General features: G+C 37.8%; 1 protein-coding gene across 1 annotated transcript in view; it reads left to right on the top strand.

The window, feature by feature from the left end:
* ITGB1 (integrin subunit beta 1) overlaps positions 1-5,581 on the top strand; it is a 52,872-nt gene extending 47,291 nt beyond the window's left edge. The window contains exons 15-16 of the mRNA XM_037835592.1: positions 328-494; positions 4,338-5,581. Of these exons, the coding sequence (XP_037691520.1) occupies positions 328-494; positions 4,338-4,403 (233 nt within the window). The 3' untranslated portion in view covers positions 4,404-5,581. The remainder of the gene's footprint in view (positions 1-327; positions 495-4,337) is intronic.
* The last annotated feature ends 13,554 nt before the right edge of the window (positions 5,582-19,135 follow it).

Here is a 19,135-nt window from a genome sequence, read left to right as displayed (position 1 = left end):
ATTCCACATTTCTAGGGAGATTCACTCCCCTGAGTGTCATACCCCACATAGCGGGGAGGGCAGTGATTTCACCTCCCAAGATGGCTTAGCTAGAGAGAGAGGGCCACATCTGAGCAACAAACAGGCATTCGGGAAGAGGCTCTTAGGCACAATTATAGGGAGGCCTAGCCTCTCCTTTTCTTGGAGCTTTTTAGTGTATTCTTTGGGGGAGTCTGCTTTCATGTATCTTGGATTTTTAGTCCTGTATTTTTTTTATAAGGCACTGCCTGTTGCTTTGTGGTTACTTGGTACAGATTGTCTCTTGTGTGCTTATTCTTTATCTTCCAGAGTGTCCCACGGGTCCAGATATCATTCCAATTGTAGCTGGTGTAGTTGCTGGAATAGTTCTTATTGGCCTTGCACTGCTGCTGATTTGGAAGCTTTTAATGATAATTCATGACAGGAGGGAATTTGCTAAATTTGAAAAGGAAAAAATGAATGCCAAATGGGATACGGTAAGTTGCAAAAATATGAAGAAGGAAAAATAAAAGATGTTTTATAAAGTTAAATGTAACACTTCAAAAACTGCTTATTATTTCTAAAACTGATTATTAAAGTCCTCTTTAAATATTTTATTACCCCTGCAGTTCAATATTCCGAGAACTTAATATTGATGAAAAGCAAACAGTGTCTTTTAGGTATATCCCATTGAAACAAAACATTATAATACTGTATCTTCTGGTTACTATGGATGCTATACTTCTTTAATAGTTTTGATCTGAAAGGCTACAGAATGTATGATTCCGTTTACATTACATTCTGGAAAAGTAAAAGCTAAAGGTACAGAAAACAGATCAGTGGTTGCCAGGAGCCAGAGTCAGAGGAAGGCTTGACTACAAAGGGAACAAGAGATCTTTTGGGGATGATCTAACTATGTTTAGAAATGCTCAAACTCTATACTTAAAAAGGATATATGTTACAAATTATATCTCAGTCAACCTTGCTCTATAAAAATTTTTAAAAGATTTCACTTAGTGACTGAAAGTTTGTACTAGCATTTCGTCTTTCAAATATGAAGTCAGAGGGTGGGGTGGGCAAATGTCCCTCGTGTATTTATCTTTTGCTGCAAGAAAGCAGTGACAATCATCAGTATTTTTAAATTGTAAATGAATCTTATTTGCATTTGGCTACAATTAGTTTGAGTTGTTTTTAAAATTATAAATTTCAGAGGTGTAGAAATAGTTAAATATTTCTTTTATAGTGTTTAAGCACTATAAATACCAATTTTCTTTCCGATGAAATCATTGGAAACTTTCTTTTAACTTTAGCAAGAAAATCCGATTTACAAGAGTCCTATTAATAATTTCAAGAATCCAAACTATGGACGTAAAGCTGGTCTCTAAGTTGCCGTTCGTATTTTCTTTTATTTTCTGTCTTCGCATGTGAACTTTTATCCTTTTTACTGCACCGTGTGTCCTTTATCACTATTGCTATCTTTAAAAGTCTGGCTTTATTTATATGGCTATACTGTGCTTTTTCGTTTTGTGTGTTAATTTAGAGTTAGTGTCTAGAAGGGCTTTAATGTAAGTTATGTGGTATAGAAGCAACAGCTATGATATAATGGAAAGAGAATGTGCTTTGAGGTCAGACAGACTGAGGTCAAACCCCAGCTCCTCCACTTTGAAAGTAGAATGGCAGTGAGTCACTTCGCTCCCCTGAACTTCAGGTTTTCACACCTTCAGCATGGAGTCAGTAAGATATATTGTATGGGGTGGGTATTTTTGGCAAATGAAGTACAGTATATTAAGTCAGTCTCACTACAGTTTTATGCACTAGGTGGTGGTATTCCTATATAACAAATTGCCACATGTAAATTTTAGGGTTGAATAGTGAAAATTGAATATCAAATCCAGACTAAAAAGATAGAAAATTAAATATAACCTGGTGTAACGTTTATATAATACAACTACAGTATCATTGTTATTGGTTCTAGAAAGTTTTTGAGATTTGTTAGTTCTTGATTTGTAGCTTGAAATTCAAATAAAAGCCAGAAGAGTTTATGTTATGTTTTCTGTTAGTTATTGAATGATGCTAATTTTCAAATCTAAGACTGAACTTTTTATTTTAAGGTAATCAAGACTTCAAAAAGTCCTAATACACTTTTAAATAAAAATTTATTGGAAAATTTTGCAGTTATTATCAAGTCTTGATTTTCCTATTCTTTAAGCTAGGTTGATTAAGTTATTTTGGTGAATGTATGTTTTACCTGATGACAGATTTACCATCTGCTCTTATCAGTAGTGGACAGTATTTTCCTTATGTTATTTCAAACTGTCATATCTGAATTTTGATGAAATGCTTCCAGCATATTTTAATATGATCATGGAAGCCCCAAAAAGTTGTGGTTAGAACCAAATTCTCCTGACTAGTGATCCAGAATACTTCTTTTCTTCTGAACTGATTGATTGTAATAGAACCTGGAATGAGTCAACTTTTTTTACTTCTCACCTTACTATACTGATGATGGTGGTGGTGATAATTATAATAATAGTTAACACATAATACTTAATGTCTCAGGCATGGCTCTAAACACTTTACGTATACTTCATAGTGAAAAAAGTGGGAACTATTTTGATTCCTATTTCACATAAGAGAAAAGGGAGGCACAGTTAACTGATCAAGTTGAGTAACTTGATCAGGTTCACATAGCTAAGCTATTTAGTGGGAGAGACGAGATTCCAATCCAGGCAGTTGGGCTTCAGCTAACTTTGTATTGGTAGCAATCATATATATCTAAGATACTCTGTGACCTGGTTAGGGATAGTTAGACAGTCATTTTTAGAGGGAAACTGATTAACAATGAAATTGCTTAGACTTGTATGTCAAGAACAAGCAAGTATTGGCAATTGCACCTGGCTCCTTCTCATGTGGAAAAAATTCTATTTGTACTAATAAAAGGTGAAGTTTTCTACTAAAAGGTGAAGTTTTCAGCCTTTGTGTACATTTAATTGTACTTTGAAGGAAGTTATCAATACTTATTGATATTGTTTATATTATTTAACTTAGTTTTTGACTAAAATATTACTTCTTCAGATTAAGCATTTTCTGTAATTTAAGAGGCAAAAGTTTATTCATTAGTGAAATTCAGACAAATTAACAGTTATAGATTATTCTGAGGTATTTGCTCAAGAGAAATTAAAGTAGGAATTAATAGAAATTAATGTTATTCATTAATTTCAATTAGAAACTGAAAAAAAATCATGGATTGTAAAGAACTTTTCTGATATAGAATAGAGGTTTGCCACTCAATTAATTATGTAATTAACATATTTGGGACAGGGACAATTAATGTGGTTATTTTAGCACCTAAAACAATTGCTCCTCCCCTGAGTTTGTGTACTCAGCAGTAGTACATTTTATATCTAGTACCTTGAAATGATGTCTCAGCCACCATTGTCAACCCACTCCAGAGTGGGCAGGAGTATGGCAGTTTAGTGAGTATGGAGGGCTTCTTGATTTAAATAAGCTTTGCTTTTTGTTGGGATTGGGAGGGAGGAGTGTACTCTGTGCAATGGAAACTAATAAGAATTATTTTAGTTTTCTTCCATTTAAAATGATGCCTAATGCAGATAGCAAGTTTAATTTTACTTCTAACCTCGCATGTTAACAGTTTGAATTGACTTTGAAATGATAAATGTAAATGTTTGTGTAAATGAAAAGGCAAACTTTTCTTCAAGGTAAGTGCTTCCATATACATTATACTTTGGATTCATCAGTAATGTAGAGGTTTTTTGTTTGTTTTGTTTCTCTCTTACAGTTCTTAAGGATTCATTCATATATTACATTTATCTAATATGTTCTTTTTAAGAAAATAAAGTGATTTTTTCCAAACATCTTTGAAAGAATGGGCAGTACCAGCTAGCCTCCTGTGCAGATAGGAGGATGGAAATAGAGTGTAACCTGTTTGCCCTCTTTAGCATGTTAAGAATGTAGTCTGCGGAGGTGTCTGTCCTCCAGTTAGGAGTAGAGTTCAGAATTTATTCTCTATAATCTTATCATCCAGGTTATATAGAGTTTGTCTCTGAGGGAATAAATAACCAGTTAAGTTGTTTTTTCAGGAAGAAGGGCAAACTGGCATGTCTGATAAACTAACAGCCGATCTGAAATCACAGTGGTTTATGTATGGAGCAAAAGTTTCATATTTGTTTTAAAGGAAACCTTTATTAATGCCTTTTCTTGAGTGTGATATCTGGACAGATAAAGTGTAAACAAATTTTTTAAATGATTAACTAGTAATTTATAAAACAATATATGAATTTACTAGAGTAACTGATAATTTTTTTCTCACTTTTTTTTAGGGTGAAAATCCTATTTATAAGAGTGCCGTGACAACTGTGGTTAATCCGAAGTATGAGGGAAAGTGAGCACTGCGTTTGTGCAGATTTCACAACACTGAATGCAAAGTAGCAATTTTCATAGTCACAATAAGGTAGTGTTAGGGTAACATTGCCATGGTTTTACTCATGTGCAGGTTTTGAAAATGTACAATATGTATAATTTTTTTATTTTTATTTTTTGGAAAATAATGTTATAATCAATGCCAGGGACTGAAAAAAAACTTGAGACAGGATGGTTATCCTTGTCAGCTAAGGTCACACTGTGCCTTTTTGACCTTTTCCTCCTGGACTATTGAAATCAAGCTCTTACTGGATTAAGTGATATTTCTAGAGTGATTGAAAGGGCAATAGTTAAGGAAATCAGCATGATGAAAGTTTCTATTAATCAAGTATTATAACTGAATTTTAGCTTTACAGATACGTCAGGATTTGTTTCAGTTATACAGAATCCAAAGTAAATGTCCTGCTAGCTAGTATAGAATTGCTTTAAATTTATTATTTTGTTCGTTGCCTGTTGGACATGACTGATAACTTATCTTGAAGATGTGTGTTTTGGGAGTAAACAAGTATCAACTAGTTTTAAAATATTTGAGCTACAAAGGCCGAGAATTCAGAAAGTTAGGAAGGAAAAACAAATAGCTTTAAAACCGTGTGCCATTTCAAGAGTTACTTAATCTTGGTAACTTTTATGCTTTCTCTTTATAAATTCAAGCTTTGGATACAAGTACTGGGAAATTTTCTGCAAAAAAGTCCTTGATTTAGCATTATTTACATAAAGGCCTTAATTGACATAGTATTTGCTGAATGGGGACATTTTGGGTTAATTTTTTTCTTTATTCTTTTTATTTTGTTTAAAGCCTGGTGCTTTTTATCATGTCTTCTAATCTTTTAATGTATTTGTTTGCAATTTGGGGTTAGACATTTTATCAGTACGTTTTCTTTGAAGGTTTAGCTGTAAATTTGCCTTCTTAATGAATATGTGAAATTGTGCTGTGGCTTGTGCAACAGCTCTCACTTAAGCAAGCCTTCCTTTCAGTTAATGCCATAACAGACCACTGTACATTACCTCTCACTGTTTGAGTTGTCCATCTTGTTTCATACTAGTCACATTCTTATTTTAAGTGCCTTTTAATTTTAATAGTTCACTTTTTACAGTGCTATATACTGAAGTTATTTATTAAATAAAAGTGCCTAAAATACTTAAATTGGATGTTTGGGCTCTATATTGACTTTGTCAATTTGTGTACATGAAGTTTTTATAAGTTAAAAAGGTTGGGAAAAACAGTTCTGGTTGGTACTTGATTAAAAGTTCTGGTTGAGTATTTCACTTAAGAAGTGAAAACATATTTCACTATACATATGGAAGAAAGGTTTGCTAGGGATATAAGATGAGTGGTATGGTAAAATGCAGCTTTTAAGATTATCTTCTGGCTTTCTAAATACAATTGGCTAGTTCCTCAACCCTCTGCACTGGGGTAGGAGGTAAGTTCCATCCCTACATTAAGCAGAGCTAACTAACATCATCAGCTGTTATTAGAAGCCAGAAATGATATAATTTTATTTAAGCAAAGAAGGTATTGTCACTTTTTCTGGTAAAAATTAGGGAAATTTATTTTCATCTCACTTTGGTTTATTTCAATTAGAAAACAAGTTTTCATAAACAATACTTGGATAGAGCTTATTAATAAATATATTCCTTCCTAGAGCATACTACAGATGTTAGAAAGATTTTGGGGTGGGGGGGGACTATCTTAAAAGTTTCAACCTTACCAGTCTTTCTCATTTGATGCCCCCCATTCTTGTTAATTGATATCCATTTTTACTCATTCTACTTATGTGTGTTTCCTAGCTTAGACTAAAGCATCTTTGAGTTGAGAACTATACATTTTTACTAGTTTGTGAGCTCCATGAGAAAAATTATCTTGCTCATTTACTTCTCCCTTTTTTATCCTGCTTCTCATTTCCCACCACCCACACTCCTTACACTCCTGCTTATCTCAACTTATTGCTTATACATTAGGCATCACTGACTGAATTGAATTACATATTTCTGTTCCTGTTCTTGCAAAGAGATTTTTATAAATATAAGAATGAACTCTTCTATATATGTGATTATTTTTTCTAACCTCTTTCTTAGAGGCTGAAATATGGTGGATTTTATATTATCATTTAGAAACAAAAAGATTTTCTGACTGTAGAAATCCCTGTATTTGGAAGCTATAGGAATTGGATAGAGTTTATTTCTCATGCTAACTGTAAGAGCATTAATGTTTGAATAATTTTAGGCTTACACGCACACACACGCACACACACACGCACACACACACACACACACACCCCATATTGAAATGCTTTGTTGATTGAAGCCATGTTGAACTTTGCCAGTAAAATTTTTTTATTTTCCCAGTAACACATTCTGTTTTCCAATGAAATGCTTTCCAAAAAATAGGAGTCCTTAAAGTAAAGTAGCAGTTTATAAATTCATTCAAACTCTATAAATTGTAAGTTTCCTGTATACATTACTTGTTCAGTGGCTTTAATGAGATATTTTACAGTGTTTCCTTGACATTTTGCAATGTTCTTTTTCAATGAGGGTGAATTTCCTTGATAAAGATGCCCAGATAAAGCCCATGAGCCACAAGAAGGTCATCATACCACTTAAAAAATCAATTATGGTCAATTTTTTATTTTACCTTGGAATTGGCATTTCCCCCTTCTGTTGCCTAGTAGAATTTAGATGTAATCTTGAGTAGAGGCCATTTGTCTTTAGTTTATTGCTTTTCTCCTTGAAGGCCTAGATATTTCTGACCTAGTATGTTCAAAGGAGTTCAGAAACAGAAAGACTGTATCTCCAGAACTCTTGGAGCCTATAAAGATAATTCAGTGCTTTATAATAGCCCTCAGGTCTCCAGGATTCTTTTGAGAATTTAGGGAGAGGGGGGAAGTGGCCTCCAAGTGATCAATGGGAGCAAGTTGAGTTAGATCAAGGGTAAATAGCCTATAAGGCCCCTTCCCCTGTGGGGGTGATATGTTATCTGAACTAGAATATTTGGGGCACAAAAAGGCTCAGATGAAAAATGAGAGAAATATTATACAGTTGAACCCAGTCATAAATGAAAACCTTATATGTTTCCTCCCACAATCTCTGTCTTCAGTGGATTTTAACTATATTAAGAATTTATGTGAATTTTTCAAGGGTATAGAGCTTCCATAAAAGGTCATTACTGATATTTAATTTTTATTGACTTGTCTATTTATTCTGGGTTATGGTCTTATTAGGACTAATTGTAAAACATATTGTCATATTAAATAAGAGTTAACTTTGGATTATTTTGTTAGTGAAAACTATTCAGAAGACAGAGATCCCGTAATTTAATCTATTGCTTTATTTTGATAGTTTACAGAAGGTAGAGTTGGTCTAGAATTGGTCTCTGATATTATGTGCAGTGGCTGACTTTACATATTGAAAACAATGTTATATTAATGTTATTTACTGACCAAGATGATTCCTAGGGAAATAAATAACCAACATTCAGGTCTCCTGCAGCAGCCAATTACCTGGCCCCTCAAAAGCCATTTAAAACACAAATTTGATCATGTTATCCCCACACCCCTACTGCAGCCATACTTTCAGATCCTCACACATACCTCACAGCCTTTGATCTTCATGTTTCTGTCTTATTCCTAGATTTTATAGTTACATTGGGACAGAGACATATGTTTTTTTTTTTGTTTTTTTTTTTTTTTTTGTTGGAATGGCTTTTTATTTTTTTATTTTTATTTTTATTTTTTTTTTAATCATCATTTTATTGAGATATATTCACATACCACGCAGTCATACAAAACAAATTGTACTTTCGATTGTTTACAGTACCATTACATAGTTGTACATTCATCACCTAAATCAATCCCTGACACCTTCATTAGCACACACACAAAAATAACAAGAATAATAATTAGAGTGAAAAAGAGCAATTGAAGTAAAAAAGAACACTGGGTACCTTGTCTGTTTGTTTGCTTCCCCTACTTTTCTACACATCCATCCATAAACTAGACAAAGTGGAGTTTGGTCCTTATGGCATTCCCAATCCCACTGTCACCCCTCATAAGCTACATTTTTATACAACTGTCTTCGAGATTCATGGGTTCTGGGTTGTAGTTTAATAGTTTCAGGTATCCACCACCAGCTACCCCAATTCTTTAGAACCTAAAAAAGGTTGTCTAAAGTGTGCGTAAGAGTGCCCACCAGAGTGATCTCTCGGCTCGTTTTGGAATCTCTCTGCCACTGAAGCTTATTTCATTTCCTTTCACATCCCCCTTTTGGTCAAGAAGATGTTCTCCATCCCAGGATGCCGGGTCTACATTCCTCCCTGGGAGTCATATTCCACGTTGCCAGGGAGATTCACTTCCCTGGGTGTCTGATCCCACGTAGGGGGGAGGGCAGTGATTTCACCTTTCAAGTTGGCTTAGGCAGAGAGAGAGGGCCACATCTGAGCAACAAAGAGGCATTCAGGAGGAGACTCTTAGGCACAAATACAGGGAGGCCTAGCCTCTCCTTTGCAGCAACCGTCTTCCCAAGGGTAAAACTTATGGTAGAGGGCTCAACCCATCAAACCACCAGTCCCCTATGTCTGTGGTCATCTTAGCAACCATGGAGGTGGGGTAGGCGAATACCCCTGCATTCTCCACAGGCTCCTCAAGGGGGCACTAAATCTTTTTTTTTTTTTTTTCCTTGTTTGTCTTTTTTCTTTCTTTTTTTTTTTTTAACTTTCCCTTCTTTTTTAAATCAACTGTATGAAAAAAAAAGTTAAAAAGAAAACAAACATACAATAAAAGAACATTTCAAAGAGACCATAACAAGGGAGTAAGAAAAAGACAACTAACCTAAGATAACTGCTTAACTTCCAACATGTTCCTACTTTACCCCAAGAAAGTTACATAATATAGCAACATTTCAGTGAACTTGTTCCTACTACATCCATCAGAAATTAACAGACCATAGTCATTTCTGGGCATCCCCAGAACGTTGAATAGCTTATCTGTTCTTCTTGGATTATTGTTCCCCCTTCCTTAATTGCTCTCTACTGCTAGTTCCCCTACATTCTACATTATAAACCATTTGTTTTACATTTTTCAAAGTTCACATTAGTGGTAGCATATAATATTTCTCTTTTTGTGCCTGGCTTATTTCGCTCAGCATTATGTCTTCAAGGTTCATCCATGTTGTCATATGTTTCACCAGATCGTTCCTTCTTACTGCCGCGTAGTATTCCATCGTGTGTATATACCACATTTTATTTATCCACTCATCTCTTGAAGGACATTTGGGTTGTTTCCATCTCTTGGCAATTGTGAATAATGCTGCTATGAACATTGGCGTGCAGATATCTGTTCGTGTCACTGCTTTCCGATCTTCCGGGTATATACCGAGAAGTGCAATCGCTGGATCGAATGGTAGCTCTATATCTAGTTTTCTAAGGAACTGCCACACTGACTTCCAGAGTGGCTGAACCATTATACAGTCCCACCAACAATGAATAAGAGTTCCAATTTCTCCACATCCCCTCCAGCATTTGTAGTTTCCTGTTTGTTTAATGGCAGCCATTCTAACCGGTGTTAGATGGTATCTCATTGTGGTCTTAATTTGCATCTCTCTAATAGCTAGTGAAGCTGAACATTTTTTCATGTGTTTCTTGGCCATTTGTATTTCCTCTTCAGAGAACTGTCTTTTCATATCTTTTGCCCATTTTATAATTGGGCTGTCTGTACTATTGTCATTGAGTTGTAGGATTTCTTTGTATATGCAAGATATCAGTCTTTTGTCAGATACATGGTTTCCAAAAATTTTTTCCCATTGAGTTGGCTGCCTCTTTACCTTTTTGAGAAATTCCTTTGAGGTGCAGAAACTTCTAAGCTTGAGGAGTTCCCATTTATCTATTTTCTCTTTTGTTGCTTGTGCTTTGGGTGTAAAGTCTAGGAAGTGGCCTCCTAATACAAGGTCTTGAAGATGTTTTCCTACATTATCTTCTAGGAGTTTTATGGTACTTTCTTTTATATTGAGATCTTTGGTCCATTTTGAGTTAATTTTTGTGTAGGGGGTGAGGTAGGGGTCCTCTTTCATTCTTTTGGATATGGATATCCAACTCTCCCAGCCCCATTTGTTGAAAAGACCATTATGGCTCAGTTCGGTGACTTTGGGGGCCTTATCAAAGATCAGTCGGCCATAGATCTGAGGGTCTATCTCTGAATTCTCAATTCGATTCCATTGATCTATATGTCTGTCTTTGTGCCAGTACCATGCTGTTTTGGCAACTGTGGCTTTATAATAAGCTTCAAAGTCAGGGAGTGTAAGTCCTCCCACTTCGTTTTTCTTTTTTAGAGTGTCTTTAGCAATTCGAGGCATCTTCCCTTTCCAAATAAATTTGATAACTAGCTTTTCCAAGTCTGCAAAGTAGGTTGTTGGAATTTTGATTGGGATTGCATTGAATCTGTAGATGAGTTTGGGTAGAATTGACATCTTAATGACATTTAGCCTTCCTATCCATGAACATGGAATATTTTTCCATCTTTTAAGGTCCCCTTCTATTTCTTTTAGTAGAGTTATGTAGTTTTCTTTGTATAGGTCTTTTACATCTTTGGTTAAGTTTATTCCTAGGTACTTGATTTTTTTAGTTGCTATTGAAAATGGTATCTTTTTCTTGAGTGTCTCTTCAGTTTGTTCATTTCTAGCATATAGAAACATTACTGACTTATGTGCATTAATCTTGTATCCCGCTACTTTGCTAAATTTGTTTATTATCTCTAGTAGGTGTATCGTTGATTTCTCAGGGTTTTCTAGATATAAGATCATATCATCTGCAAACAATGACAGTTTTACTTCTTCTTTTCCAATTTGGATGCCTTTTATTTCTTTGTCTTGCCGGATTGCCCTGGCTAGCACTTCCAGCACAATGTTGAATAACAGCGGTGACAGCGGGCATCCTTGTCTTGTTCCTGATCTTAGAGGGAAGGCTTTCAGTCTCTCACCATTGAGTACTATGCTGGCTGTGGGTTTTTCATATATGCTCTTTATCATGTTGAGGAAGTTTCCTTCAATTCCTACCTTTTGAAGTGTTTTTATCAAAAAGGGATGTTGGATTTTGTCAAATGCTTTTTCAGCATCTATTGAGATGATCAATTGATTTTTCCCTTTCGAGTTTTTAATGTGTTGTAATACATTGATTGTTTTTCTTATGTTGAACCATCCTTGCATGCCTGGAATGAACCCCACTTGGTCATGGTGTATGATTTTTTTAATGTGTCTTTGGATTCGATTTGCAAGTATTTTGTTGAGGATTTTTGCATCTATATTCATTAGGGAGATTGGCCGGTAGTTTTCCTTTTTTGTAGCATCTTTGCCTGGTTTTGGTATTAGATTGATGTTAGCTTCATAAAATGAGTTAGGTAGTGTTCCATTTTTTTCAATGTTTTGAAAGAGTTTGAGTAAGATTGGTGTCAGTTCTTTCTGGAAAGTTTGGTAGAATTCCCCTGTGAAGCCATCTGGCCCTGGGCATTTATTTGTGGGAAGATTTTTGATGACTGATTGGATCTCTTTGCTTGTGATGGGTTGGTTGAGGTCTTCTATTTCTTCTCTGGTCAGTCTAGGTTGTTCATATGTTTCCAGGAAATTGTCCATTTCTTCTACATTATCCAGTTTGTTGCCATACAGTTGTTCATAATATCCTCTTATAATTTTTTTAATTTCTTCAGGATCTGCAGTTATGTCACCTTTTTCATTCATTATTTTGTTTATATGGGTCTTCTCTCTTTTTGATTTTGTCAGTCTAGCTAGGGGCTTGTCAATCTTGTTGATCTTCTCAAAGAACCAACTTTTGGTGATATTTATCCTTTCTATTGTTTTTTTGTTCTCTATGTCATTTATTTCTGCTTTAATCCTTGTTATTTCTTTTCTTGTACTTGGTTTAGGATTGGTTTGCTGTTCATTTTCTAGCTTCTTCAGTTGATCCATTAGTTCTTTGATTTTGGCTCTTTCTTCCTTTTTAATATATGCGTTTAGGGCTATAAATTTCCCCCTTAGCACTGCTTTTGCTGCATCCCATAGGTTTTGGTATGTTGTGTTCTCATTTTCATTCGTCTCTATATATTTAGCAATTTCTCTTGCTATTTCTTCTTTAACCCACTGATTGTTTAGGAGTGTGTTGTTTAACCTCCAGGTATTTGTGAATTTTCTAAGTCTCTGATGGTTATTGACTTCTAATTGTATTCCATTGTGGTCAGAGAATGTGCTTTGAATAATTTCAATCTTTTTAAATTTATTGAGGCTTGTTTTATGTCCCAGCATATGATCTATTCTGGAGAAAGTTCCGTGAGCACTAGAAAAGTATGTGTATCCTGGTGATTTGGGATGTAATGTCCTGTAGATGTCTGTTAAATCTAATTCATTTATCAGATTGTTTAGGTTTTCAATTTCCTTATTGGTCTTCTGTCTGGTTGATCTATCTATAGGAGAGAGTGATGTGTTGAAGTCTCCCACAATTATTGTGGAAACATCAATTGCTTCCTTTAGTTTTGCCAATGTTTCTCTCATGTATTTTGTGGCACCTTGATTGGGTGCATAGACATTTACGATTGTTATTTCTTCTTGCTGAATTGCCCCTTTTATTAGTATGTAGTGGCCTTCTTTGTCTCTCAAAACATCCCTGCATTTGAAGTCTATTTTATCTGAGATTAATATTGCTACACCTGCTTTCTTTTGGCTGTAGCTTGCATGAAATATTTTTTTCCATCCTTTCACTTTCAGTTTCTTTGTGTCCCTGTGTCTAAGATGAGTCTCTTGTATGCAACATATTGATGGTTCATTTTTTTTGATCCATTCTGCGAATCTATATCTTTTAATTGGGGAGTTTAATCCATTTACATTCAACGTTAAAACCGTGAAGGCATTTCTTGAATCGGCCATCTTATCCTTTGGATTATGTTTGCCATATTTTTCCCTCTCTCTATTAATATCCTTTATTGTACCCATACCGAATCTCTTTAGTACTGAACCTTTCTCCAAGTCTCTCTGTCCTGTCTTTGTTTCTCTGTCTGTAGGGCTCCCTTTAGTATCTCCAGTAGGGCAGGTCTCTTGTTAGCAAATTCTCTCAGCATTTCTTTGTCTGTGAAAAATTTAAGCTCTCCCTCAAATTTGAAGGAGAGCTTTGCTGGATAAAGTATTCTTGGCTGGAAATTCCTCTCAGTCAGAATTTTAAATATATCGTGCCACTGCCTTCTCGCCTCCATGGTGGCTGCTGAGTAGTCACTACTTAGTCTTATGCTGTTTCCTTTGTATGTGGTGAATTGCTTTTCTCTTGCTGCTTTCAGAACTTGCTCCTTCTCTTCTATGTTTGACAGTGTGATCAGTATATTTCTCGGAGTGGGTTTTTTTGGATTTATTCTATTTGGAGTTCGCTGAGCATTTATGATTTGTGTATTTATGTTGTTTAGAAGATTTGGGAAGTTTTCCCCAACAATTTCTTTGAATACTCTTCCTAGACCTTTACCCTTTTCTTCCCCTTCTGGGACACCAATGAGTCTTATATTCGGACGTTTCATATTATCTATCATATCCCTGAGGTCCATTTCGAGTTTTTCAATTTTTTTCCCCATTCTTTCTTTTATGCTTTCATTTTCCATTCTGTCATCTTCCAGGTCACTGATTCGTTGTTCAACTTCCTCTAGTCTTGTACTATGAGTGTCCAGAATCTTTTTAATTTGGTCAACAGTTTCTTTAATTTCCATAAGATCATCCATTTTTTTATTTAGTCTTGCAATGTCTTCTTTATGCTCTTCTAGGGTCTTCTTGATTTCCTTCATATCCCGTACTATGGTCTCATTGTTCATCTTTAGTTCTTTGAGTAGCTGCTCTAGGTGCTGTGTCTCTTCTGGTCTTTTGATTTGGGTGCTTGGGCTTGGGTTATCCATATCGTCTGGTTTTTTCATATGCTTTATAATTTTCTGTTGTTTTTGGCCTCGTGGCATTTGCTGAACTTGCTAGGGTTCTTTTAGGGTTTGTAGACCAGTTGAAGTCCTTATCTCTAATTTATCAGATCTACAGCTTCGTGGAGTACACTTTCTCTAACTAACCAGCAGGTGGCGTCCACGAGCCACCTGTTCTCCACAATCCAGATCTCCCCTGCTTAGCCTTTTTGGTGAGTGGGGGAGTGAGTCTTGTGGGGCCCAATTGGTGTACCAAGCTTGCGTGTGTAGTTGGTGTTGCCTGCCCTGTATGTGGGGCGTGTTTCTGGGCAGTCGGGGAGGGGGGGTGGCCCTAACAATCAAATCTCCCTGATGATCCTAGAGTTTTAAAGCTGCTGCAATAGTCTAATCCTTCAGTTCAGTCCTGCCACAGTTTGTCTCTGCCACTGACCCACAAGTCTTTGGTATTGGCGTATGGCTCCTGAGACTTGCAAGTGGGCCCCTCTTCCAGGCTGTGCACCCCGGGTCCTCTGTTGAGGGATGACTGTGCTATGTCACAGGTGAGTGCCGTCCCCCCAGGGCAGTTCTGGGCTGCTGGGCTGTGTTGGGAGGCTCCCAGTCTGCTCAAATGATGGCTGAATGGGGCTCTGTTAATTCACACTGCTCCCCCTTCCCAGCTCTGGGACATTCAGCTGAGGTTGCAGGGAAGGCTAATGTCCACGCCCAGTTTTGTGGTGTGTGCCTGTTATTTGAAGCACTTCCGTCACACTGGGTTGTCTGGGGCAGCTCTGGGCTATGGGGCTGGCGATGGGCAGGAGTGTTTCCTGTCCACGAGGATGATGGGTGTGAGCGGACACCCCCCTTTTCTTGGGAAGTTGTGTTGTTTAGTGAATTTTCTCAGCCACTGGATTATTGCCTTTTGTCTCAGAGCTCTCTTAGTTCTGCTCTTGACTTGACGTGCCCAAATTTCAATTCTTTGAAGCTTTCTGTATTGAGCTTCTTAGAGTAATTGTTTTAGAAAAAGCAAAAAGGATTTAAAAAAAAAAAAAAAAAAAAAAAAAACGGCCCTCCTCAGAGATCTGATGGGTTATTGAAATGCTAATAGACAAAGCAACCAGGGCCATTAAGGAAAGGTGCACAGGGCAGAGAGATCAGCTTTGCTTCGGGATTTGCATATGCACCTCAAGGCCTGATCTCCGCCCTTCCCCTTTCTGTGTTCACCAGAACTCCAAAAATCCTCTGCTTTTATTTTGGAGTTTTTCGTGTTGTTTTTTTTCTATGCCTGTCTCCTCTCTGCTGGGCTGGCTGCTCTCAGAGTCTCTGGTGTCTGGTCTCAGTCTATCTATGGTTGGAGTTTGAATCAGTAGAATGAGTTTCCGATAAGAGCAGCCACTGCAATTCTCCCTTCTCCTTCCTGGAGCTGACAGCCCCTCCTCCCCCGGGACTGAGCCTGGCAGGGAGGGGCGCGGGTCCCCTGGCCGCAAAAACTTACAGATTTCGCTGATCTCAGCAGTTCCACGTTTTCATGAGTGTTGTATGAAGTATGCCCAAAGACAGATTGCTCTGTGGTGTCCAGTCCACGCAGTTCCTGGCTTTTTACCTACTTTCCTGGAGGAGTAACTAAAACATACAGCTCACCAGTCTGCCATCTTGCCCCGCCTCGAGACATATGTTTTGACTCACCGTTTTATCCCTAGAACAACATACAGCACAAAGTAGGTGACGAATAAGTATTTGTTGAATAAATGAGTTAGTTTCCATTAAGTACCACTACCACTTAGCAGCAACTGCAATCGTATACTCTGTTTTGCTACCAATTATAATAGACAAACTGTCCCCTCCATCTCATTGTGTCCAATTGCTTATAAGGATTCCAGTCATATTGAGCCCACCTTCATTCAGTTGGCCTCACCTGAACTACTGACATCTTCAAAGAGCCTATTTACAAATGAGTTCACATACACAGGACTTGGAGTTAGGACTTCACAGTGTCTATGGGAAATGTCATTTAATCCTTAACACCTAGTAACATAAGCAGTTCCCCCCCTCTTCTGCGTTATCAATACTCCCCTCCCTTCTGGATTATTCCCATCAGTAACAAACTCTCTGTAGTTACCACCCCCATTACTGTATTCCCTTTTACAACTCTAAAGAGTTGTTTATATGCCTTTATTCCCATTCACTCTTGAAACCACTTGAGTAGACTGCTTATGTTGCCAGGGTCACCAGTTTTTTCCTTATGTGAAATTCAGTGTTTTTCCCATTGAATTTAAGTCTTAGTATCTTATTAGACCTCTCAGCAGCATTGAATATAGTTGAGGACTCCCCCCTTCTTAAAGCACTTTGCTTCACTTGGTCTCCAGGATAACACACACTCTTGGTTTTCTCTTACCCACAGACTGCTCCTTTTGGTTCATGTTTATCTCCAGCTTCAGAATAGGTGGAGTGAACTTAGTCTTTGGATCTCTTCTCTTAACTATACTAACTCCCTTGGTAGATGAATCCACTTTCATGACTTGAAATACTCTCTCTTTGCTAACAGTTTCCAAATTGATATTTCCAGTTGTACTGGTTTGAATCTGTTATGTACCCCATAAAAGACTATGTTGTTTTAATCCACTCTTGTCGGGTCAGACTTATTGTGGATGGGATCTTTTGATTAGGTTGTTTCCATGGAGATGTGACCCACCCAGTTGTGGGTGGGACCTTTTGATTAGATTATTGCCATGGAGTTGTGATCCTGCCCATTCAAGGTGGGTCTTAATTATTTTATTGGAGTCCTTAAGAGAGCTCAGGGGGAGAAAGAGAGAGCTCAGAGCTGACACAGACTCAGATGCTTAGAGATGCAGACAGAAAGACATTTGGAGATGCTAAGTTAAGATGAAGTCCTGAGTTTGCTCCAGAGAAGCTAACTGGACGCAGAAACTGAAAGCAATGCAACTTAGGAGCAAAGAACCAGCAGAAGCCAGCCACATGCCTTCCCAGCTGACAGAGGTGTTCCTGATGCCACTGGCTTTTCTTCAGTGAAGGTATCCTCTTGTTGATGCTTTAGTTTGGACACTTTCATGGCCTTACAACTGTAACTTGTGAATTAATAAACCCCTATTGTAAAAGCCAGACTCTTTCTGGTATATTGCATTCCAGCAGGTTTAGGAACACCAGGTGAGAACTTTCTTTCCAAGTCTAGACACATTTAACTGCCTATTAAACATCTCCACTTGAATATCTAATAGGCATATTGTTCCAACCTGGATTAGCTCCCAAACCAAAGAGCACACCTGGCATAGAGGTACCCATGTATTTAATTAGGGACTTACACACAGGAGACAAATCTCCCTGATTGAAGCAGTTCAGGAACAGTGAAGTCAGCATTCTGCACAGAGAGCTGCTGGGGGGTGGGATGGGGGTGGGGGTGGGGTTGGTCCTTTTTAAAAGTTTGTGACAATGGAGTCTCTCACGAGATTTGGTAACAACAAGGTCTCACAAGGTTTGTTTACAATAGGATCTCATGAGCTTCGTTACTAACAGTGATTAGGGGAGGGAAATTTTAATGCTTTCCCCCCTGGGGAGGAGGGTCCTGTTGCCTGGTTATGTAGGGGCTGCATATATCAGTAATGGAGGAAGGGGTGGGGCCCAGGGCTCTGGGCCCTCACATTCCATCCCCATGCAGAAGACTACATTGACCATAGGACAGAAGAGACAATAGAACACTAGGGATCCCCCTCCCACTCACCCCCCACCACCACCACAGAAATAACTGCCCCACAAGGAGATGCCACTGACAATTGGTAAAATCTGTGATTTTCAGTCTTACTGTCTGATGTGTTCAATTCCGCCAAGCCAGTAGGGTGTTCCATGCAGTCCAATTTGCAGGGTTCCAGTCCAAGAAAGGCCAGTAGCACCCGAAGGTGGCAGGCATGTCTGTGAAAACTCAACATTGGCCCCAAGTGCTATGGACAAAAAGGAAAATGTTTATGGGGAACAGTAAGGGGCAATTACTACTGATCTAACAATATACAAGCTAAATTTCCACTAGTGGACAGAAAAGTTTTTAAGGAACGGGTGCTATGCGGGGGTTTTAGACACCACACTTTCCCCCCCTGCAGTTGCAGGGAGTCTGCTGGAGTTAAATCTATGGTTAGCTTAGGCAAAATAAGTGTCCACAAAATCATACATACAGTACCTTGAAGTATGAGGGGTGGGGGGGCCTGGGTTAGTTATATGTACTTTTGGCATTTTGTGTTTAAACTGTGGCTTAGTGCTTAAATTTTAGGTGACCCTGATACACCATGGCTTAGGATTCTGAACCAGCATGGCTACATTGGCCAGTACCACAGTTGATCGACCTTTTCCCCAATTTCTAATGCTTGCGGTGCAAGCAAAAGCAAATTATTTTCATTACCTCTTCACACTTGTAGCAACGCTGTTCCCTTTACCATATTCTCAGGGGTTGCATAGGTCCAGCTGTTACTAATTCAATGGGAGCAGGGGGGCCCTGAATTGAGGTTGGTGAGGGCCAGATAAAACTGGCTGTCCACTGCCGTAGAGATAGCTTATCTTTTAAAAGTTCATTCATTCTTTCAATTAACCCAACTGCCATGGGGTTGTAAGGCAAATTGAAGACATGTTTAGTAGCCCAGGCTTGGGTTAGTTGTTAAGTAAAGGGGGTCGCTCTATCATTGTCCACATGTATGGGGACCCGAGAAGGCACTTAGCTTTTCTAGGCTACGTATTGTAGTGTGTTGGTTAGTTTTCCCTCCTGAGAAGGCCAGCAACAGTACAGTGGCTGTGTCTACGGTTGT

The sequence above is a fragment of the Choloepus didactylus genome, chromosome 5, assembly GCF_015220235.1.
Source record: "Choloepus didactylus isolate mChoDid1 chromosome 5, mChoDid1.pri, whole genome shotgun sequence".
In the NCBI taxonomy this organism is placed as follows: domain Eukaryota; kingdom Metazoa; phylum Chordata; class Mammalia; order Pilosa; family Megalonychidae; genus Choloepus; species Choloepus didactylus.
Note: the sequence above shows the minus strand (reverse complement) of the source record. Positions and strands in the feature narration are given on the sequence as shown.